Raw genomic sequence first — 23,069 nt, forward strand, 5'->3', positions numbered from 1 at the left:
AGCTCCTCGTTCACTGGGCACGGGGGGTGTGGGGGCCCTGGGGCTCCCGTGTGTCATTCCTGGCACAGGAAATTGGAATTGGCTGATTCCACTTGGCTCTACCCGGGGCTTTGTGCTGATTGCAATTAAAGTCCCCATGTCCCTCCTGGAGCTGCCCCAGGCCCTCAGCCCTGCATGAGCTCTGAAAAGGAGCCTGGGCTGGACTGGGAGCATCTCCCTCTGTGAGTTCCTCCACGGGCAGTGTTAGGGTCACCCTGGTGTTCCTGAGACGATGAACCCCAGAACCCCCAAATCCCCGAGGCTGGCAAAGCCCTCCCAGCCCCTGCAGTCCCAGCTGTGCCCCATGGCCACCTTGGCACCCTGAGTGCCACCTCCAGGTGCCACCTGCAGGGATGGGCACTCCAAAGCTCCCTGGGCAGCCCCTGCCAAGGCCTGAGCTCCCTTTCCATGGGGAAATTCCTGCTGCTGTCCAAGCTGAGCCTGCCCTGGCCCATTCCCTCTTGTCCCATGTGAAAACCTTTACAAGACCCCATCCCTGGAGGTGTCACCTGGACGTGGCACTCGGTGCCCTGGGCTGGGGACAAGGGGGGCATGGGGGAGCCTGGTCTTGGACAGCTCCTCCAGTTTCCCTGATCCCTGTGCATTTCCTGCTGTCCCTGGAGGGCAGTGCCCAGCACAGTTGGGTTTACAGCTCCAGAAATGTCTTTTAGGGCCAGAGGCTGCGTTTTGTACAGACACCTCACGTGAGTTCAGACCCATTTGCTTTCCCTGGCCTGCTCCAGGCACAGCAATAATGGTTAAATTCAGTTTCCACCCCACAGCTGAGGGACAAAGATAAACTCATTGCCACAAGACATCTTGACACAGATGGCTCCTGGGCCGCCCGAGGGGGCACCTGGGGCTGTGTTTGCCTCTCTGATACCCAGTTTGTTTTTATTGCACAATATATTATGATTTTAATTAAACATTTGGTCGAGGGGAGGCAGCCAGGACTTCCCCTTTGCCATTCCCTCGGAGTGATGCTGCGAGCACTCCTCTTGCAACATTTATTATTTCCACTACAGATTTATCCTCCCAATAAAAATTAAGTGTATTGCCAGCTCCGTGGCTGCAGCACCGCCGGCCATAAATCACCGGGAGCCATAAACATGTCACCAATAAACTATCAGGAGAAAATCCTGCCTGCTGGGAGAGCAGCATAAATGGCAACGCTCATTTACTGCGCTCACTCCTGCCGCTGTTTGCGCACGGGAGCCGCGGCTGAGCCGCTCCGGGTGACTGGGCAGGGTCAGCTTAAAACAGGGGACAGGGACACGGCAGAGAGACAGGGACACGGACAGGGACACGGGAGAGAGACAGGGACACGGACAGGGACAGGGACAGGGACACGGACACGGACACGGACAGGGACACGGACAGGGACACGGCAGAGAGATAGGGACAGGGACACGGACAGGGACACGGACAGGGACAGGGACAGGGACACGGACAGGGACAGGGACACGGGAAAGAGACAGGGACTGGGATAGAGAAAGGGACACGGACGCAGACAAGGACAGGAGCACAGACAGGGACAGAGACAGGGACAGGGATAGGGACACAGGCATAGATAAGGACAGGGACAGGGACAGGGACAGGGACAGGGACAGGGACAGGACAGAGATAGGGACACAGGGACAGGGACACGGGAAGGGGACAGGGACAGGGACACAGATAAGGACAGGGACACGGACACAGGATCTCCCTCTGCTCCTCCACCAGCTGAGCCTGCTCTGGCCCGAGAGCCCCCAGCACCCAGGTAAGTGCAGGCAGCTCCTCCCTGTGACCCTCTGGGGGTGACAGTGACCCCTTTGATGGCTCCATGGTGGCCATGGGTGGGGATGTGGCCCCAGTGACCCCCTGGTGGCTCCGTGGTGGCCATGGGTGGGATGTGGCCCCAGTGACCCCATGGTGGCTCCATGGTGGCCATGGGTGGGTTGTGGCCCCAGTGACCCCATAGTGACCCCATGGTGGCCATGGGTGGGATGTGGCCCCAGTGACCCCATGGTGGCTCCGTGGTGGCCATGGGTGGGATGTGGCCCCAGTGACCCCATAGTGACCCCATGGTGGCCATGGGTGAGTTGTGCACAGGGAGGCCCCGGTGGCATCTCCAGTACAGCCATGGCCGTGGTGTCCCTGTGCTGTGGCTGGGAGTGACACCCAGCTGCTGTCCCACTCCTGGGGGCTGTCTCAGCTGTGGGCATGGCCTGTCCCTGTCCTGGCTCCAGTGTCACCAGCTGGGCTCTCTGGGTGCTCCCTGCATCCCCGGGTCCCTGTGCTGTCGCTGCTGCTGTCCCTGGTACCTGGGCTGGGCAGTGGTGCCGTTGTGAGAACAGCGAGGTCTCTCTGGGAAGGAGCAGAGTTCTGAGCCTCACCCAGCCCCAGGGCCCTGCTCCTGCCCTGGCTGACCAGAGCCCCTAAAACACCAACATTTGGAGTTGTTGCTGACCACCAAGCTCAGACAGGTGAAAACCAGGAGGTGGCTGTAAAGGCACGAGAAGGGACAGCACCGTGTGCTCCGTGAGGGCTCTGCCCTGGCGCCTGCTCTTCTCCCAGCTGGGCTGGGCTGCACCTGGAAGCACCTGGGCACTGAGCAGGAGCCACCCCCTGTGTGCTGGATGGCTCACAGCCACCTGCCAGGGCTGCCACCACTCTTTATCTTGGTGTCCCCAGGAATGGGAGCTTTGCTTCCTCCTATGGGCTTGGCTGCAAAGAAAGGTGCAATTGCCATCCCATGATAGTCAGCCAGGAGATCTTTTGTGACCTGGTTCTGTGGTTCTGTGATTCTGGGTCACACACAGGCGTGCTGTGAGTTGAGCTGCACACACAGAAATGCACAGGAACGTGGACAAGCACACCTGGCTGTTCATGTGTTTCATACATTTACACACGGCCCTTACAGACACACACGTGAGCATGGAGGGAGTGGAATCTGTGTCTGTAACATAACAAACCACAGCAGCTCAGAGGGGAGCAGAGGGAATAAATCCATAAATTCTATTTCTGAGTAACTTCTGCACTGTGGTGGGGGTTGCTGGTGTTGGACAAAGTCAGGTTTGAGGGAAGGTGATCTTATCTCCTACAGACCCAGGGAGTTCTCACCAGTCCCTTCTCTCCTTGGTGCTCTAAGAATCTCTTGATCCACCTGCATATTCCTGGAAAGCTGGTGAATCTGTGTCTTTGAGAGTCCTGGATGTCTGCCAGAAGCTGTGCTCAGGGACACAGGCCTGCACTCATTGGGAGTTTTTAGGTTTTTAACCCTGACCCCAGATGTGACTGAGCTGCAGGACTCAGCAGATTGACTTCCCTGCTCAGATCACAGAACTGTGGAATGTTCTGGGTAGAAAGGGACCCAAATCCCCCCCAGAGCCAGCCCTGCCATGGCAGGGACACCTCCCACTGTCCCAGTGTCCAACCTGGCCTTGGGCACTGCCAGGGATCCAGGGGCAGCCACAGCTGCTCTGGGCACCCTGTGCCAGCCCTGCCCACCCTGCCAGGGAACAATTCCTAATTCCCAAAATCCCATCAAATCCTGCTTTGAAGCCATTCCCTGTGTGCTGTCCCTCCATCCTTGTCCCCAGTCCCTCTCCAGCTCTCCTGGAGCCCCTTCAGGCCCTGCCAGGGGCTCTGAGCTCTGCAGGTCAGGGTGATTCTGATCCCAACACGTGGCTCTGCCCTGCCTGGAGAAAATCAAATGATTTGGGGTTTTCCCCCGGTGCCATCAGTTATGTGTTGCTTTTGCCCTGGAGCAGGAAGATGTTTGTCCTTGCTAAGCTTCAGGATTTATTGTCACATTAGGCTCTCAAGCTGAGAATCTAATGGAGAAAATCATATTAGGAACTTAATAAATACGTCATGGAAGAATTGTGTGTTATCCAAAGCTGAGCTGTGTCACAGCAAAGCCTCTGCTCCCAGTGCAGCCACACGGGGACGTGACTTTGGTGTCCTGTGCAAGGTGCAGCAGGACTGAAGGCACAAAAAGTTTTTGCTTTAATTAGCTCGTCTTGCACTTTCCTCCACCCCCCAGAGGGTCCCTCTGTCCCTGAGGGGCTCAGGGACCCCGCCAGCCTCTCCAGCTCTGTCACAGGAGATGAAGGAAACTGGATTGTGCCAAGGCTCAGAGCTTCACTGGATAATTCACTTGGAGAGACTTCTGCAGATCTCTGCTCCAACACCTGCGAGATCTCCTGGCCTTGTCCAGTTGGTGTTGAAAACTTCTGAGGATGGAGATGTGCAGCCTCTGGGCAGCCTGCTCTGATGCTCCATGGGGAAACATTTCTCATTTCATTCACTCCAAACCTGCCTCCTTTCAACCTCCACCATCCTCTGCTGTGAAGATCCCAGTCCAGCCCCGTGGCTGGATCCCTGCAAACCCTGTGGGCTGGGCAAGGCTCTTCCCTGGGTCTCTTGTTCCAGGGCGTTCCCCAGCCCAGCAGTGTCTGTCACCCTGCTGGCCTCGCTGGAGCACGATTCCTGCCAAGCTCTGCTCCCCTCCTGCTCTGCATCCCTGTGTGAGCACCCCCCGTACCCCATGTGCTTCAGTCCATCCCCAGAGCCTTCCCCGGGATCCTCCCAGGGCTCTGAACCTGCCACAGCTCCTGCTTTGCTTTGCCCTGTGCCTTGTGCTTGCCTGCTACCCACAGGTGTCCCAGGACACAGAGCCTGTGTCCCTCTGGGGTTTTGCTCATTTATTCCCCTCCACCCTGCAGTAAAATTGTGAAATGAGCAGGGCTTGGGTGTGAGAACCACTGAAAGTCCCCCTTGTTCTGGGAGCCATCTTCTGAGCTGAGAGCAGGAGGGTCTGAGTGGCTGATTCTCTGTTCTGTTGGAAATCCTGGAATCCCAGACTGGTTTGGATTGGGAGGGGCCTTAGAGACCATCCTGTTCCAAGAGCTGCCACGGGCTGGGACACCTTCCCTGGACCAGGCTGCTCCAATCCAGCATTAAACACTTGCAGGGATGGGGCAGCCACAGCTTCTCTGGGCAGCCTGTGCCAGTGCCAACAAAATTTACATTTGTTTCCAGTGTTGATTTCCTAAATAAGAAGCGTCAGGGTTAAACTTTCACAATTTTCACACCTTTTGATCTCCAGTTGGCATAAAAAATCAGCCTTGGCTTAGCAGCGTGGTCATGGTTGGGATGAGCATGGAAGAGGTGTTTGCTCACTCCACAGAGCATCTCAAACTCTGGAATTTGGGGACGACTGTGAAATAGTGGAGTGTTTCCTTTTCACTCTAAAGTTTGTTTCTTTTTTTTTTTTTTTCAACAAAAGCTGTCCATCCTTTTCCTTCAGTTCAGGGTTTGATGGCTGAACAGGAGTGTAGCTGTGTGTGACACAAAGAGCCCAGGGGCTCTGAGCTCTGCTCAGCAGAGTCCAGCCACGTGCACTTTGTGCTGTTGGTTTGTTTTAGGTCTGGGCCATGTGAGAGCTGAGCTGGGATGGAGCAGGACTCACACAGCCCGTGGGAATTCCATGGCTCCTTCCAGCTCTGCTCACGTTGGGCATCCTGGCCTGGAATCCCTTCAGCCCTGGATCTCCATCCCCTCTGTGCCCTGCACCTCCCTGCTCTGCTGGGGAACTGTGTGATCCTGCCCATCACCAGGAGCACCCCGAGCCTGCAGGAGCCCATGACCCCCCTCCTGTGCATGGCACAGAGCTGGCCTTGGCTCTGCCCACCCTGCCCACCCTGCCCAGCGCCCTGGGGCTGCTGTGCTCGGCTGTGTGCAGCATTGCCTTCGAGCCTGCCTTGCCCACATGGTTTCATCCTCAGCCTGTCCTTCCTGGAGCCCCCGTGCTGCTGGCCATGGCCTTTGGCCACCTCCCACCCGCTGTGGCACACGGCCACGGCACTGCTGTGCCCCAGCCCAGAGCTGTGAACTTTCCTGCTTTGTCCCAGCTTGGGGCTTTCCTCCCTCCTGCAGACACCCCAGGACTAATGACACATCCAGGCTGAGCACAGAGCATTTCTCATCAGGCCCTGCTGGGGGGCCCAGAGCTCTCTCAGCTCCTGTGAAAAACATGCTCAGCCACCCCCCATATGTCCAGGGTGCCCCAGTGAGGAAACAGCTGCTTGTGCATCTCTCCTGGATGCCTTTGAGTCTTACCAGCTTGGCAAGTGTAATTAATGTCCCAGTCATTGTTCTGCATTGAATGTCATGTATGTGCAGCATCTGCAATAAAACCCATCTATTTGTTGTGACAGGTCATAAGATTTGAGGGAGCCTTTTTTTCTGTCCATATGGTGCAGAAAGATTAGGTTGGAGTTGCCTAAAATCTTCAGGGTGTGCTACAGATGAGCAGGACTGTGAGTCAGGGTGTGTCTGGATGGGCTTGGGGCTGGAAGCTCTCTTGCAAAAAACCAGAGGAGTTCAAAACCATCGTAGGGATGGCAAAACTTCCTGCCACTCAGGCCCGCTGCTGGCTGTGCCCCTCAGTGGAGATCTGCAGGTGGGAGATGACAGCAGGTCCCAGCATCTGTTGGGCAATGATGGGGCTGGGCCAGGCAGGCAGAAAGGTTTCGTGGTTCTCCTGGCTCGTGTCCTCCCACAGACACAACGAAATGTCCCAAAATCATGGAACAGAATCACAGAACCAGTAGGGCTGGAAAAGCCCTCCCAGAGCTGTGACTGATCCCCCACCAGTGCCGTGTCCAGGGGTAAATATTTCATTCCTCCAAATGGCAGAGCTGCAGTTCTGTTGATCTCAAACCACATTTTGATTTTGGGCAGTGTTGAGCACAGTGGAGAATAAGAAGCCACAGTCAGTGTTTACCTTGGGAGGATGAAGCAGCAAAGGCACCAGGGCAGGATCCCACCCCTCAACTCTCCTGGTTTTGCCTGACACTGAGCACTTCACCAGCCCAGATCAGTGACTTTCTGTTCTGCTCCACATGTGAGTTAGCTGGAGAGAAAAAAATGGAGAGAAAAAAATGGAGAGAAAAAAAAGATGTGTAAACAGCTCCATAAAAAAGCAGAAAGAGGGCAGGGAAGATTCCTGAGGGGAGGATTCCCAGGCCATGCTGGCTCTGTGCTGTTCTCATTATCTCGCTGTGTCCCAGGGCCCCTTGCCCAGGGTGAAAGCCCAACAGCCCCAGGAGCTGAGCCTGGGGAGCAGCTCCCACTGGCACTGGGGAAGGGCAGAGCTCTGCTCAAATAGCTCTGAGCTGATCTGGAGCTTGCAGGACAAATTGGCAGAAGGGAACAACATCCAGGAGCAAAGAGCTTGGCTGTGGAGATGCCTGGCTTGCAGCATCCTCACACGGGATTCTGAACCTGGTGATTGGGAATCCTGAGGAGATTCTGAGCCTGCTCCCATTCTGAACTCTTGCAGAGTTCCTCCCTGGATGTTTGTGTTCCCTGCCTGCAGCTCTTCTCCAAAACGTCTCTGGAACAAAAGCCCCGAGGAGCCTCTGCTACAGTAAGAAAATGTGGGGGAGTTGGAGGGCAAAGTGTGGGGGATTTATCAGCACATCTGCCAGCACAGCTGGACAGCAGGGTGGAGAGGGAGTGAAAGAGGGAGAGGTAAAGGTTGAGGGGAGAGGAAGGGGAAGAGGGAGAAGGCAGAGAAGGAGAAAGAAGGAAAGAAAGATGGGAGAGCTGGGCGGGCTCACCTGGACAGGAAAAGCTGCAGGGAGAGCTCAGAGCCCCTGGCAGGGCCTGAAGGGGCTCCAGGAGAGCTGGAGAGGGACTGGGGACAAGGATGGAGGGACAGCACACAGGGAATGGCTTCAAAGCAGGATTTGATGGGATTTTGGGAATTAGGAATTGTTCCCTGGGATGGGATGGAATTCCCAGAGCAGCTGTGGCTGCCCCTGGATCCCTGGCAGTGCCCAAGGCCAGGTTGGACACTGGGACAGTGGGAGGGGTCCCTGCCATGGCAGGGCTGGGATTAAATGAACTTTAAGGTTCCTCCCAACCCAAACCATTCCAGGGTTCTTTGACAAGGTGGGGATTGGTCAAAGGCTGCACTCGGTGATCCTGGATTTACAACCTCAGTTTTTCTGTGATTTACTGGGGCTGCTGCTTGGATCCTCCTAGGAGAATAAATCTGCATTTTCTGGTGTCTCAAAGACATGGATTCAGTTTCCATCTCTGCAGAAACCCAGGCCCTCCCAGCACCGCTCTGCTCACCAGCAATCCCAAATCCCGAGGCACTGAGGAAAACCTGAGTGCCTTTATCGGTGCCAGAGAATTAGAGATGAGCTGGAGCATCAGGGATTGTTTCAGTGCCTGTCTCACAACCCCATTCCCTCAGGGAAATGATCAGGAGGGCAGAAATTTTCCAGTGAGACTCTGGTAATTCCGTCAGGGCTGGCAGCTGAGGTGCCTCAGTACCTGTTGGTGATTGCTGAGGCTCCTTCTTCATCCCCTTCGTGTCTTTATTCAAGTGCTTGGCTGCCAGCGTCATCCCTGGAACAGATTTTGGGCACAGTGACAGCAGCAGTCCTCCCACACTGTGTGTAAATCAGGTATAAAAAGATACAGAGTGAGTCCTTGCTATACATCCGAGATGGAAAAGCCCCTCTCACATCGGGAGAATAAAGCCTGATGCTATTTTAGGCCTTCAGCACAGATGTGCAATAAAACCCCCATGTTTCCTACCCAACATTGCTCATGAAATAACTCCAGTAATAACCTGCAGAGCTTGCCATAAAGCCACTTTGCATCCTTGATTTGCACAGACTGGGCATGAAAGGAATAATCAGAAAGCTCAGGTTGTGCTTGACCTGGTGCTGTCCATCCAGGGCAGGAGGGATGCTGGGTTTATTCCAGCACAGGCACTGCCTTGGTGCCTGAAAATAGAAAGGGACCTAAAGCAAAGCCTTTTATGTATCTTCAGGCCATTATCCTTGGATCACAGCGTTCCTGGAAAATCTACAGATACAGAATAAGGTGAATAATCTGATTTTTTTTTACATATGTTCTGTTTTTTCCATACATGTTTTTCATAGGATGAAAATCCAGTTTGTATGTGCAGAAAAATGTAAAGATCCATGTCTGCCTGTGCCTGTGAGCTGTTCTGGGGAGGGCTGGGTCGTGGGAGGCAGCACTGCCAGCTTCAGCCTCACAGAGCACATTTCTGACAGGGCACCGCGGCACATATGGAAAAAATCAAGCAGAGCTGAAGTATTACAGAAAGCACTAAAAATCTGCTGGGTTTTTTTAATTCTGTCCTTGAAAAGGAAAAGCAAACAAGTTCAGCTGATGGGTTTATTATTCAAAAGGTTGATTTTACGGTGTTCTGCCTTTTAGAGAACTCAGGCGATCCCTGTTCAAACTCAAATGTCAGCGTTTTGTCACTGCATATGTTGTTGCACAGAGCCATAACGGGGTAAAAAAAAACCAAACGGGAGAGGAGCTCAGTGTGTGTCAGCGAGGCAGCTCCGGGAATGCCAGGACGGGCCCGGTGGGACCCCAAGGCATGGGAAAGGGCTGTGGAAAGTCTGTGTTTGCCTTGCAGCAGGAAGCGCCCTGGCATAGCATGAGTGCCCGCGGCGCTGGGGGCCATGCCCTTCTCCAACAGCTCTGAGCTCAGCCCGTCCTTCCTGCTGGCCAGCATCCCGGGGCTGGAGGCGGCCCAGGCCTGGCTGGCCATCCCGCTGTGCTCGGCCTACGTGCTGGCCCTGCTGGGCAACTGCGCCGTGCTGCTGGTGGTGCGCGCCGAGCCCAGCCTGCACGCGCCCATGTACCTGTTCCTGTGCATGCTGGCCACCATCGACCTGGCGCTGGCCACGGCCACCGTGCCGCGCATCCTCTGCTTCTACTGGTTCGGCAGCCGGGAGATCGGCTTCGGGGCCTGCCTGCTGCAGATGTTCCTCATCCACGCGCTCTCGGCCGCCGAGTCCAGCGTGCTGCTGGCCATGGCCGTGGACCGCTACGTGGCCATCTGCCACCCCCTGCGCCACGCCGCCATCCTGACCAACGGCGCCACGGCCAAGGTGGGGCTGCTGGCCATGGCCAGGGGCGTGCTGTTCTTCCTGCCGCTGCCCCTGCTGCTGCTGCCCCTGCCCTTCTGCGGCTCCCGGGCGCTCTCGCACTCCTTCTGCCTGCACCAGGACGTGATGAACCTGGCGTGCGCCAACACCACCCCCAGCGTGGTGTACGGGCTCACGGCCATCCTGCTGGTCATGGGGCTGGACGCCGTGCTCATCTGCCTCTCCTACCTCCTCATCCTCAAGGCCGTGCTGCGCCTGGCGGCCTGGAGGGAGCGGCTCAAGGTGTTCAGCACCTGCATCGCCCACATCTGCGTGGTGCTGGCCTTCTACGTGCCCCTGATCGGGCTGTCCGTGGTGCACAGGTTTGGCAAGGACCTGGCGCCGCTGGTCCACGTCGTCATGGGCAACGTCTACATCCTGGTGCCCGCTGTGCTCAACCCCATCATCTACGGGGTGAGGACCAAGCAGATCCAGAGGAGGATCCTGAGCCTGATTCACGTGGCTGACAGAACTCCCCGGTGAGCGGGGCTCTGCCCCCGTCTCCTCGCTCGGGCTCATGTGTTTCACACTCGGAGTCCTTGGGGCTGGGCCGTCCCCTGCCTGTGCCCTGAGGTGCTGCCACCAGGCAGGAGCTGGCTGTAAACTCCTTCCCACAGTGTTTGCCCTCACCAAACCTGAAATGGCTGCGATGATCTAAACCCGAGCCCGGCCTGGCAGGTTCCACGAGAAGGGAAAAGCAACTCAGCAAACTTGCACAGATGTCCCAACACTGCACCCCTTGGCTCCTGTCCCGCCTCCAACAGTGGCAGAGCAGAGCAATTGCTGGATGGTTTGGGATGATTTAGTTAATTCGTTGTTTCCACATGGGACACAGCCACATTCCAAAAGTTTTGCCAGAAAATTTGCACGTAGCATCATTCTGTAAGTAAAAGAATTACAGGACACCTGTCCAAAGTGACATTACAGATGCAGAAATGCCTTTCAAAAAAAGAACATCCACCTCTGTGGGCTTGTTCTGACCCGTTGTGTGCTCTGTCAAGACCCCTCAACCTCCTCATAGCAGACGCTGTGGAAAAACTTCAGACTCAGAGTTACTGGCAGCAGTTGTAAAAATAATTTAAATTAATAATTGTATTCAATAAAATGAAAACATCTCAAGGGAAAAAAATAAGCAAGTTATAAATGTTAGTGATTATTCCAAGCTGAAGGAAGTCTCATTTCCAAGCCAAAGCTGTTCTGCACTGGGAATTCCTAAAAACTCCTTTCACTGCCACCACTGAACAGAGTCTGGCACCATCCTCTGGCACACCTTGGGGAGATTGGTATGGGTGGATGGGAGCCCCTCTCAGAGCTCTCATTATCATGGGCTGTGGTTTCACAGGAGTTGGGGTTCCACTCGTGGGAAGTCAGGGATGTGTTTGCAGTTCCCCGTGCAGCAGACCCCGAGATGCCTCAGGGAGGGTTCTGGGGCTCAGCTCCCGTTTGGTCATGGGGGGGTTTGGTGGGTTTGGGTTTTGCTGCACAAGGAGGGGCACAAAGGCCCTGCCCGGGCATTTCTCAGGGATCTGCACTCAGAGGTGCCCCCAAACCTCAGTGTCTCCATTAATCTCACAGAATCCCAAATCCCCGAGGCTGGCAAAGCCCTCCCAGCCCCTGCAGTCCCAGCTGTGCCCCATGGCCACCTTGGCACCCTGAGTGCCACCTCCAGGTGCCACCTCCAGGGATGGGCACTCCAAAGCTCCCTGGGCAGCCCCTGCCAAGGCCTGAGCTCCCTTTCCATGGGGAAATTCCTGCTGCTGTCCAAGCTGAGCCTGCCCTGGCCCAGCCTGAGGCCGTTCCCTCTCCTCCTGTCCCTGTTCCCTGGAGCACAGCCCGACCCCCCCTCCCTGCCCCTCCTGCCAGGGACTTGTGCAGAGCCACAAGGTCCCCCCTGAGCCTCCTTTTCTCCAGCCTCAGCCCCTTTCCCAGCTCCCTCAGCCCCTCCTGGGGCTCCAGCCCCTTCCCAGCTCCCTCAGCCCCTCCTGGACTCTCCAGCACAGAGGCCATGTCCAGGTGTCCGGGCTCTTGTCCCTGCTTTAGATGGGATCTCCCCTGGCTCTGTTGTGTGCCAGGGTCTGTCTCCAGTGCTGCAATATTTGGGGCAGTTTGGTGCAGTTTTTTCCCAGTGCCAATGAACACTGAGAGTAAACCAAGCCTCACTTTTGTAGTCTGTGCTGGTACAGCTTCAGTCTTGGTATAACCTTCTCTGCTGAATTCAACCCCAATTTATTTTGAAATAAATAGTTTCATTTAGGTGACTTACAAGTGGCTCTCATCTGAGACTTCAAGGTAAATCTGCCTCCTGTCATTTTTTGGCATATTCTGGTTTAATAGAGCTTAGAAGGGTAAAAAAAAAAATCATAAAAATGAAAACAGTCTGTACCTGCCTGATGTGATTTGGGAAATGTGAATGAAATTTTTGGAGGCATTATGGGTCTAAACCCTTTTCAGGTGGCCATGGCACTGAAAAACGGCTCCTGCTCATTCCCCATATGTTCCTTTTTTCCCCTCTTGTGCTGAGAAAAAATTAATAAAGAAAAATGAATGAACCAGCCTGGAATGCTGTACTGTATTTCTTGCTCATTTATTTCTCAGAGAGTTAATAGAGCCTCAGGCACAGGAAGGCATGATGGATTTCTCCTGGGTGCAGATGAAAACTCCCTCACTCACGTCTTGTTTTCCAAAGTTTAGCCGTGGAGTGTTGCTTTGCTGGGGAGCAGGACGAGCTGGGACACGGCACAGTGAACATGGCAAACACTTTCCTTCTGGAATGGCCAGTGCTGAGCCCCCAGGTCACCTCTCCTGCAGCAGGAAAACCCAACCAGACCCTGGGGACACCCAGCCCACACCTCCTCCCTGGGCAGAGCCAGAGCCACAGGTGGGGATGGTCCAGCTTAGCTGGGACAGCTGGGGTCACTTGACTGAAAAGGGAAGGGTTGAGACAAGGACAGGGATGGTGGGAGGGAGGGAGAAAGAAAGGAGGGGAGAGGTGGGAAGAGGATTGGGAGCCACAGGAGCCTGGAGGTGCAGTAGAGACAACAAGGACACACAAGAGGCTGTAGCAGCTGGAGTCTCCTGGGAGATGACCTCCAAGTATTCTTCTCTTCTCTTCTCTTCTCTTCTCTTCTCTTCTCTTCTCTTCTCTTCTCTTCTCTTCTCTTCTCTTCTCTTCTCTTCTCTTCTCTTCTCTTCTCTTCTCTTCTCTTCTCTTCTCTTCTCTTCTCTTCTCTTCTCTTCTCTTCTCTTCTCTTCTCTCTCAGAATTATTAAGGTTGGAAAAGCCCTCTAAGATCATTGAGTCTGACCATTAACCCAACCCTGCCAGGTTCCCCACTCCAGCAGCTCCCTTAGCACCACATCCATGGTTTTAGAACACCTCCAGGCCTGAGCTCCCTTTCCATGGGGAAATTCCTGCTGCTGTCCAAGCTGAGCCTGCCCTGGCCCAGCCTGAGGCCGTTCCCTCTCCTTCAGTTTCCCCATGGAAAGGGAGCTCAGGCCTTGGCAGGGGCTGCCCAGGGAGCTTTGGAGTGCCCATCCCTGGAGGTGGCACCTGGAGGTGGCACTCAGGGTGCCAAGGTGGCCATGGGGCACAGCTGGGACTGCAGGGGCTGGGAGGGCTTTGCCAGCCTCTGGGATTTGGGGATTCTGGTCTAGTGGAAGGTGTCCCTGCCCATGGCAGGTGGTTGAAAATCGATGATCCATCAAGTTCCTTCCAACAAAAGCTTTTCTATAATTTTATGATGGCTCTTAAATCTCCTCCAAATCCAAACACTGGAACAAACCAGGGACAAACCAGTAAAACACAGCCCTGTTTGCAAGGTCATCGGCACTGAGTGGGTTAAAAACTGCCACCTTCTCCTCTCTAATTACACCTGAACTATTGTGGAGAGGCAGCAGTCCCTGCTGGGACTGATGTGCCAGGCAGAAAAACATCTCTGGTCTCTGCAGAGCAGATTCCCCGAGGAGCTGGGTGAGGATTTGGGGCTGGGGCAGAAATTCCCGGCTCTGCAGGAAGGGCCCCACCCCTGCCTGCCCCGGCCCTTCCAGCTGTGCTCCCTGCCCCGGGGCTCTCCACAGGTAGAGCACCATCAACAGAGGCAGCTGCCTGGAAGGAGGGGAAGGAGAAAATTGTCATTGCCATTCCCGGGATGTTTAAAGCCACGAGGAAAAAGCTGGGGACTGTCCCCAGAGTGCAAATGGAGTGTCCCCAGCCCAAAGCCTGGGAGGTTTCCAGCACAGCCCTGAGTGCCCAGCTCCGGGATGGGCTGCGATGGTCCCAGTGTGACTCCAGGGTGCAGCGGGACCAGAGCCCGGCTCGGCCACATCAGACCCTCAGGGAGGAAAAGCCTGGCTCTGCTCCGGGCACTGCCCATCCCAGCAGGTCCAGGAAAGCTTCCAAAGGCTTCCAAAGGTCTCCAGCAGCCTGGTCTGCCCTGCAGGGCTCCAGGGCTCCTTTCTGCCAGCTGAGCTGAGCAATGGGCAGGGTCTGGGGCAGCCCCTGCCCTTGGAGACAGAACGGGCAGCACTGGAGCAAGTGGCTCTGGAAGGGAGGGACTGGGGGGACTGTCAGCAGTGACCCCCAGGCAGGGTGGTGGCAGAGCCAGGAGCCCAGCACAGGGCCAGGGACACAAACACACGTGTGCAGTCTGGGGTGGTGCTTTGATATCCAAAGGCAGTGAAGTGTTCCCATTGCTGAATAAGGCCAAAGATGAACATTTTGTGGGCACTCCGTGTTTTCAGGAATTTTATCTCGTGAAGGGAGTGCTGCCTGTGGCACAGCTGCCAGAAAAGGGAGATCACAGGATCCCAGAATCCCAGAAGGGTTTGGGTTGAGAGGGACCCCAAATCCCACCCAGAGCCACCCCTGCCATGGCAGGGACACCTCCCACTGTCCCAGTGTCCAACCTGGCCTTGGGCACTGCCAGGGATCCAGGGGCAGCCACAGCTGCTCTGGGCACCCTGTGCCAGGGAACAATTCTTAATTCCCAAGATCCCATCCAGCCCTGCCCTCTGGCAGTGGGAAAACATTTTCCTTGTCCTGCCACTCCTGGCGCTTGCTCCAAGTCCCTCTCGAGTTTTCCCCCATCTTGCACCATCACTCTTTCCTCTTGGTGCATTCACATCTCTCCTTGTCCCCACAGAGGCTCTCCCAGGGAAGTTTCCTCCTGCCTGAACTCCCTTGTTGAGGCCATAAACCAACACCACCCTGCTTTGACCTCATTCACAGTCCTATTTAGCTCCTGGTTCCAGCCCAAGCCAACCCAGCAGCTCCAGCTGGACACTGGGATTCACTCCTAGGAGCTGTTTGTATCATCCCCTTTGGCACAGCAGATCAGCCAAAATGAAGAAGAAGAAGAAGAAGAAGAAGAAGAAGAAGAAGAAGAAGAAGAAGAAGAAGAACAAGAACAAGAACAAGAACAAGAACAAGAACAAGAACAAGAACAAGAACAAGAACAAGAACAAGAACAAGAAGAACAAGAACAAGAAGAACAAGAACAAGAACAAGAACAAGAACAAGAACAAGAACAAGAACAAGAGGAACAATAACAACAGCAAGCACAAGAAGAACAAGAACAAGAAGAACAAGAAGAACAAGAAGCACTGGATGAGTCCGGGAGTCCTGGGGAGCCTTGCAGAGGTGCATGCAGACATTCACTGGCAGCCTGGAGGGAAGATGCTCAGGCAGCTCCTGTTTGAGGATGGGATATAGAAATATCCGTTTCAATATTCGTAGTTAAGGGAAAGTGATCTGGGCTTTTCTGGGCTGCTTTTCACATGTCAGCTCTGGATAAATATCAGCTCACTCTGACAGTGCTGCTGCAGCTGCAGGATGATCACTTCTAGAGGGAGGGTGTCCATGTCATGCCCTCAGACCCTTTTTTCCTGCACTGAGAGCTGTGCACACCATTGATCCAAGCAGGGCAGAGCAGGGGTGACACAAACTGCCTCGGGCAGTGCCAGATGTGCCCTGATGTGATCAGTGGGTCCTGACTGCCAGCTGAGATTCTGCTTCCTACAGAGCAGGGACTGTACCAGGGAGGGGCCACAAACCTGTAAGGAAGGACAATTCTTGCCCATTTTTCAGCCTGGCCAGGTGGGTAAGTAGGACTGAAATCTGTTCCCAGCGTGCAGGAGCATTCCTGGGCAGCACAGGGAGCTGCCAGAGCCCTCCCCTCCAGGAGAGGGAGGTGTGGTCATTGGTACTTCATTCGTGCTGGAAATCAGCGCTCGGGTTTGTACATACAGGCGTATCCAAACCCCAAATCTGCCACCCTTGGGCTGGCAGATGTTCCCCGTGCTGCTTTTTGGCATCCACAAGCTGCTGGGTGCTCGGCAAAGCAGGGCTGCACTGCCTGGGCTCCCAGCTGTGCTCAGCTCTGAGCTGCAGAACCTGCCTGGCACAAAAAACTTCCCTCAGGCCTCTGCTGCCAAGGGTATTTTTAGAGGAGGAAAAGGTCATCAAGCCTGAGGTTTTATTCACAGAAAGAAGAAAAAGAGAGGTGCAAATGACTTAATAATAATAACAATAGTAATAACAAAAATAGATCTAAAGTGAGGATGAGGCTCCTGGCCAGCAGAGATGTGCTCTGCAGCACCCACCCAGAAGGGATCCAGGAATCTCCTCCACAGACCACTGAATCCACACTCAGGTCTCCAGGTGAGGGGGTCACCTGGCAGTGTCTGAGGCCCTGGTGTGTGCTCAGGGCTCCTCCTCTGGCTCTGCTGCTGGGCCAGGGAAGGCAGAGCCAGGAGCAGTGAGCTCCCTCCCCACTCCATCCCAGATTTGTGTGAGACAACGCTGCATTCCTGCTGCCCTGCTGCCTGGAGGAGCACAGTCAGCACAGGATACTCCATCATCCATCATCCATCATCCATCATCCATCATCCATCCATCCATCATCCATCATCCATCATCCATCATCCATCATCCATCATCCATCCATCATCCATCATCCATCATCCATCCATCCATCCATCATCCATCATCCATCATCCATCATCCATCATCCATCATCCATCATCCATCCATCCATCATCATCCATCATCCATCCATCATCCATCCATCATCCATCCATCCATCATCCATCATCCATCATCCATCATCCCTCCATCATCCATCCATCCATCCATCATCCATCATCCATCATCCATCCATCATCCATCCATCATCCATCCATCATCCATCCATCCATCATCCATCCATCCATCCATCATCCATCATCCATCATCCATCCATCATCCATCCATCCATCATCATCCATCATCCATCCATCCATCATCCATCCATCATCCATCCATCCATCATCCATCATCCATCATCCATCCATCCATCATCCATCATCCATCATCCATCCATCCATCATCCATCATCCATCATCCATCCATCCATCATCCATCATCCATCCATCATCCATCATCCCTCCATCATCCATCCATCCATCCATCATCCATCATCCATCCATCATCCATCCATCATCCATCATCCATCATCCATCCATCATCCATCATCCATCAATCCATCCATCCATCATCATCCATCCATCCATCCATCATCATCCATCATCCATCATCCATCCATCATCCATCATCCATCCATCATCCATCCATCATCCATCATCCATCCATCCATCCATCATCCATCATCCATCATCCATCATCCATCATCCATCCATCCATCATCCATCATCCATCATCCATCATCCATCATCCATCATCCATCATCCATCATCCATCATCCATCCATCCATCCATCCATCATCCATCATCCATCCATCATCCATCATCCATCCATCATCCATCATCCATCATCCATCCATCATCCATCATCCATCCATCATCCATCATCCATCCATCATCCATCATCCATCATCCATCCATCATCCATCATCCATCATCCATCATCCCTCCATCATCCATCCATCCATCCATCATCCATCATCCATCCATCATCCATCATCCATCCATCATCCATCCATCATCCATCATCCATCATCCATCATCCATCCATCATCCATCATCCATCATCCATCATCCATCATCCATCCATCATCCATCATCCATCCATCCATCATCCATCATCCATCCATCCAGAGGCTCCTCCAGCTCCACAAGCATTCTGATTTTCAGGAGCTGTCCTTCTCCTGGTCAGGAGCTGATCACAAAGGTAAAATTCCCTTTTGCTGTTCCAGCCATGTCAGAACTCCAGAGCCCCATTGTCTCAGGGACACAGAGCTTTGCTGCCTGTCCTGATTGCTCTTTCACGAGTTTGGGGAATTCTTTTGCAGGATGAGAAGGATTTGCTATGGGATCTGCTGTGGGATCTGCTGTGGGATCTGCTGTGGGATCTCTGCCAGGGCAAAGAGGCTGCACCAGGAAAATGAGCACCAGGCTGAGACCCTTCTGAGGGCCTTGGCATTGAGCAGCAGGATTGACAAATCTTCACGAGGTTCCCCACACCCACAGATGTGTCACACTCACAACTGATGTGTCACACACTACAGATGTGTCACCACCTCCACCACGAGTGGAGAGAGGACAAGAGTGCTTTTCAAACTCCCTTTTCTGAGCCTGTGCAGGACTCCTGGTCCCAGTGATGCCCTGCCACAGTCAGGTGTCACCAGGTGATACCTGGGGGGGCTCTGGGGGTGCAGGGGCTGCACAAAGCTCGTTGCAGCAGAAGGAAGCACACGGTCTCTGTGGAAGCGAGGATTTAACACCCCATGAAGACACAGAGGACAGCTGTGATCAGTCCAGAGCCTGCCCTGCTGTCCTGTGCAAGCTCTGGCAGCTCCCCGTGCCCTCCACACACTCCCTGGTGACAGCACAGAGCAAATCGAGTCCTGCAGCAATCCCAGTTCCCCCCTTCCCCCCACAAAGGGATTTCATCAGAAGCATTTAGCTGTGGGATTTGGGATTTGGGACATCCATGGTGTGGGGGCCCCTCCAGCTGGAGCCCCTGTCCACAGGGTCCAGAAATGTCCCTGCCATGGCAGGGGGTGCAACAAGAGCAGCTTTAGGTCCCTCCCAGCCCAAACCATCCCACGATTTCTGGTGCTCCTGTGCCCCTCTGCACCTTTGCTGTCTCCCCTCACACCCTTCAGTGGAAGGAAAAGGGGAAAGGCTGCAGCGTTCTCCTGTCTCGTGTCTGTGCAGCACCTGGCACTGGGGCTGTGCTCCCAGGACCCACAGAAACAGCAGCAATTACCAGAATTTCTCTGTCACCCACGCTGGCCCCCAGGGCACAGGTCACTCTTACAGGTCTAAGGCATTGGCAAAACCAGAACGTTTTGTTTCCCTTCATTCCAAGTTCATTCGTTATTCCAGTTGCTGCTGCCATTGTACAACCCTAGCTGCTCCCAGTGCCAGGCACTTCAGTCGAGATTTATTAGGAAAACACACAGCAACTCTAATTCTTATCAGGGATATTGTTATTGCAGCTACAGCTGTGAGGAAAATTAGGCAACGTGCACAGCCCAGCGCTCATCTCCTACAGAACTGTCAGCTCAGGGCTTCCAACCCCAGCCCACAGAGCCCTGAGGGAAAGGCTGCTCTGTGGAATACAAATCATAACAGAAAAGAGATGCCGAAAGGGCTCAAGCTTTGAATGCAGAGCAGTGCCTTTGGGGTTGTAAAAAAAAATAAAAATTAAAAGCAAATAATAAAAATGCCCCTCAAGCTGACACTAATGAGTTCCCGACTTGCCCACTGCTCTTTTTACGGGCTGGTGTGGGAGAAGTTAAACTTTTCCAGCCCCCAGCATTCAAGGAATTCACATTCAATCTGTCTATGTAAACAGGGAACGTGGCATTGTTTAACTGAGGGCTGAACTCATCAGCATGCCACGAGAAATGGAATTGGTGTCTTTTCCACTGCCCCACGTCTCAGACAGAGCTCCAGACATCTGTGCCTCTGCTCCTCACTTCAGCAGCTCAGTAATTAGCCAGATAAGTTAGATCAGCAGCAGCTTTCCAGTGTGCTCTAATGGTCTCCAACACGAAAATACAGATTTGAGCCTTGGAATCTGAGTGTGCAAACTCGGACGTGCACGGCATCCTCATCCTCTGCAACATCCCACAAAAACCAGCAGATGGATTTATCCTCTGTGCATCACCCACTGCTCTGGGCTTGGTAAAAATGGGTGGAAATTGGGACAAGTCCCACCCTCCACCCACGGGGCTGTCCTGCAGGAGGGACATCCTGTCCCTGTGCCATCCATGGGTCTGCTCACCTGGGCTGCTGCACAGGCACACACAGGCAGGAATGGTCTGAGCCCCTTTTGGCCGTGTCCTTGTGGGACAGCAGCAGGGAGTGGCACAGGCTCAGGATGGTTCTTCATCCTTTGTCCGTGTCCCTGTGGGTGTGCACAGGCTCAGGATGGATTCCCCATCCCTTTGTCCGTGTTCCTGTGGGTGTGCACAGGCTCAGGATGGATTCCCATCCCTTTGTCCGTGTCCCCGTGGGTGTGCACAGGCTCAGGATGGATTCCCATCCCTTTGTCCGTGTCCCCGTGGGTGTGCACAGGCTCAGGATGGATTCCCCAGCTCGGTGCTGCCGTGTGGGATCCTCCAAGGATGCTCAGCCCGGGCCCATGGAGGAGCCTGTGGGCAGCACCAGCCTGGGGAATTCATCCTGGGCCGGGCTGGGCTGGGCAGGGCTGGGCTGGGTTGGGCCGGGCCGGGCAGGGCAGGGCTGGGCTGGGCCGGGCCGGGCTGGGCTGGGCCGGGTTGGGCCGGGTTGGGCAGGGCTGGGTTGGGCCGGGCTGGCTCCCGGTGCATCCAGAGGAGCTGGAACCATCCCCAGCCATGGCTCACAGCACAGGCCGGGCTCTGTGATCCTGCAGGGCTTTTCCAGCCCCAGGGGCCCTGGGCTCTGCTCAGTTGTTCTGTGTCAAAGCCTCACGGTCCCTCCTCCACGTGCTTGACAAGAGTTGAGTTTTCCTGTGGCAAAACTTTGTGGAGAGAGGGCTGGGAAAGGGCTGAGGAGGAGGAGGAGTGGGGTGACCTGTGCACAGCAGCCCTCACCTGACCTGGGCCAAGAAAGGCTGAGGGAGATGTGATAAAAACATAAAAATGCTGCCCAAGAAGGGCCTGGTCTCTGAGGTCACTGAGAACTCCGGCACTTCAGTAGGGCTGGGGGGTAGGAAAGAGAAACTCAGCAGCAGCTCAGAATGTGACTCCTGCACGTGTCTGGCTCTCTGCTGCAGAGAATTCGGGCTAAAAGGGCACTGACAGAGCAGGGAGGAGGCAAGGGGGTGGAACAAAGGAAAGATGAGGCAAATCAGCTCTGACAAATCCCTCTGGGGGTTCCAACCTTTCTTTCTCCAAAGTCACCAAGGGATCAAAAATCTTTAACATCCACCCGCTGTTTCTGAGGGGCTTTGCAGCACTGCTGCAGTTGCCATGACATCAGATCGTGGCAGTGAGACAGGAGAAGTCCTGATCCTGATCCTGTTCCCTGGTACAGGGGCTCAGGGAAGAGAGCAAGGAGGGCTGGTCCCATCCCTGCTGGTCCCCTGTTGCTTTGTTCACCCTGGGAAAACTGCAAGGATCCCTTTGTGCCACAGGCAAGGAGATTTTCTGCCCAAATATCTCTGGGACATGACACAGCATCAAAACCTGCCTGAACAGCCCCTGCAGGAGCACAGACTCTCTGGACAAGCTGGGAATTCCACTCAGTTCCTGGAGGAAACAACATCTTTATTTACCTCTCAAAAGCAATGAAGCATCTTTTAAACATCAGAGCAAGTCCATTGTCAGTCCCCTCGTGCCAGCAGTGTCAAACCCAGCAGTCACACCCCGTGGAATGCTGTGACTGCATTCCAACCCCACCAGCTCGGGCTCCTGAAATGCTCCCTGACACTGCCACTCCTGACAGCATTCCCTTGGGAGGTGTAAAATTGTGCCTAAAAATACATGAAAAATAACCCCAGCAGGGGCAGCACAGAGCTGCTTAAAGAGTATTTTTGGCTTGTGCTAAGAAGTGAATTGGGGACTTTTTCTGCTCCAGCAATTTTGATAAGTGTGGGGAGAAGGCCAGATAAAAATAATTACACCTGATAGTCCCCTGGTTCACCTGCTCCTCACTAACATTTAAACAAGAATTCTTTAAAAGATGCTGGGGGTTGCAATCAGCACAGATTTGGCTCAGGTTGGATTTAGAGAAGATGGAAAACTCCTGAGTCCCTGTGAATTGCATCATGCAGCTCTGGAATGGTGGGAAGTTCACCCCAGCAGGATGATGGATTGTTCTCCCACAGCAGCACAAAACTTTGATGAATGAGCTGCACTCGGTGCTGCCTGGGAAAGGAAGGCAGGGAACGTCCACAACAACAGCAGAGAGTAATGACCCAGCAGAATTCAGGAGAGGGGGATTGCTCTTTGGCAAAATGGGCAGGAAAAGGCATTGGGAAATGGAGTTAAATTATAGAAACCACAGCTGTGACCTGTGCTTGGATTCCTCAGGCAGTGGGAGATGGCAGCTCTCCTCCTGGAGCCCACCATGGAATCACAGAATATACTGCTTTGGGCTGGGAGGGACCCCAAATCCCCCCCAGAGCCACCCCTGCCATGGCAGGGTCACCTCCCACTGTCCCAATGTCCAACCTGGCCTTGGGCACTGCCAGGGATCCAGGGGCAGCCACAGCTGCTCTGGGCACCCTGTGCCAGCCCTGCCCACCCTGCCAGGGAGGAATTTTTTCCTAATATCTGATCTAAATCTGTAATTTTTCAGTTTGAGGCCATTCCCTGTGTGCTGTCCCTCCATTCCCTGTGTGCTGTCCCCATCCCTTGTCCCCAGTCCCTCTCCAGCTCTCCCGACCCTCCCAGGGCTCTGAGTTCAAAGGTTTTCTCCTGGGTCAGGGCTCTCACAGCAGATCCCTGGGGGCAGCAGAACCTCCATGAGGGAATTCTGTGATCCCAGTGCTGCTGGCTTCACCTCGCCCCACACCACTGCAGAGCCGGGAGAACAGATCTGGACAAGGCTCTCAAGCACACGATGGGATTTTGGGGTTGTTCTGTGACGGCCAGGAGTTGGTCCCATGCCACTCAGGATATTCTG

The 23,069-nt window shown here is 54.3% G+C and overlaps 1 protein-coding gene across 5 annotated transcripts; it reads left to right on the forward strand.

Moving 5' to 3' along the window:
- Window positions 1-982: 982 nt before the first annotated feature.
- On the forward strand, window positions 983-12,790 carry LOC106861774 (olfactory receptor 51E2-like). Of its 5 annotated transcripts, XM_088160575.1 has the most exons (4): window positions 983-1,798; window positions 7,370-7,456; window positions 8,879-8,931; window positions 9,500-12,790. In XM_088160575.1, the coding sequence occupies exon 4, from the start codon at window positions 9,546-9,548 to the stop codon at window positions 10,494-10,496; it is 951 nt and encodes a 316-aa protein (XP_088016701.1). In that variant the 5' UTR covers window positions 983-1,798; window positions 7,370-7,456; window positions 8,879-8,931; window positions 9,500-9,545; the 3' UTR covers window positions 10,497-12,790. The 5 variants fall into 5 exon arrangements, with proteins under 5 accessions (XP_088016701.1, XP_088016703.1, XP_088016704.1 ...); XM_088160577.1 differs by lacking the exon at window positions 7,370-7,456 and having other exon boundaries at window positions 9,292-12,790; XM_088160578.1 differs by lacking the exon at window positions 7,370-7,456.
- Window positions 12,791-23,069: the final 10,279 nt, after the last annotated feature.

The sequence above is a fragment of the Sturnus vulgaris genome, chromosome 2 (genome assembly GCF_052056855.1).
Source record: "Sturnus vulgaris isolate bStuVul1 chromosome 2, bStuVul1.hap1, whole genome shotgun sequence".
Lineage (NCBI taxonomy): Eukaryota > Metazoa > Chordata > Aves > Passeriformes > Sturnidae > Sturnus > Sturnus vulgaris.

Coding starts and splice junctions, on each gene's coding strand:
- LOC106861774 (XM_088160575.1), top strand. CDS start 9,546: ATGCCCTTCTCCAACAGCTCTGAGCTCAGCCCGTCCTTCCTGCTGGCC.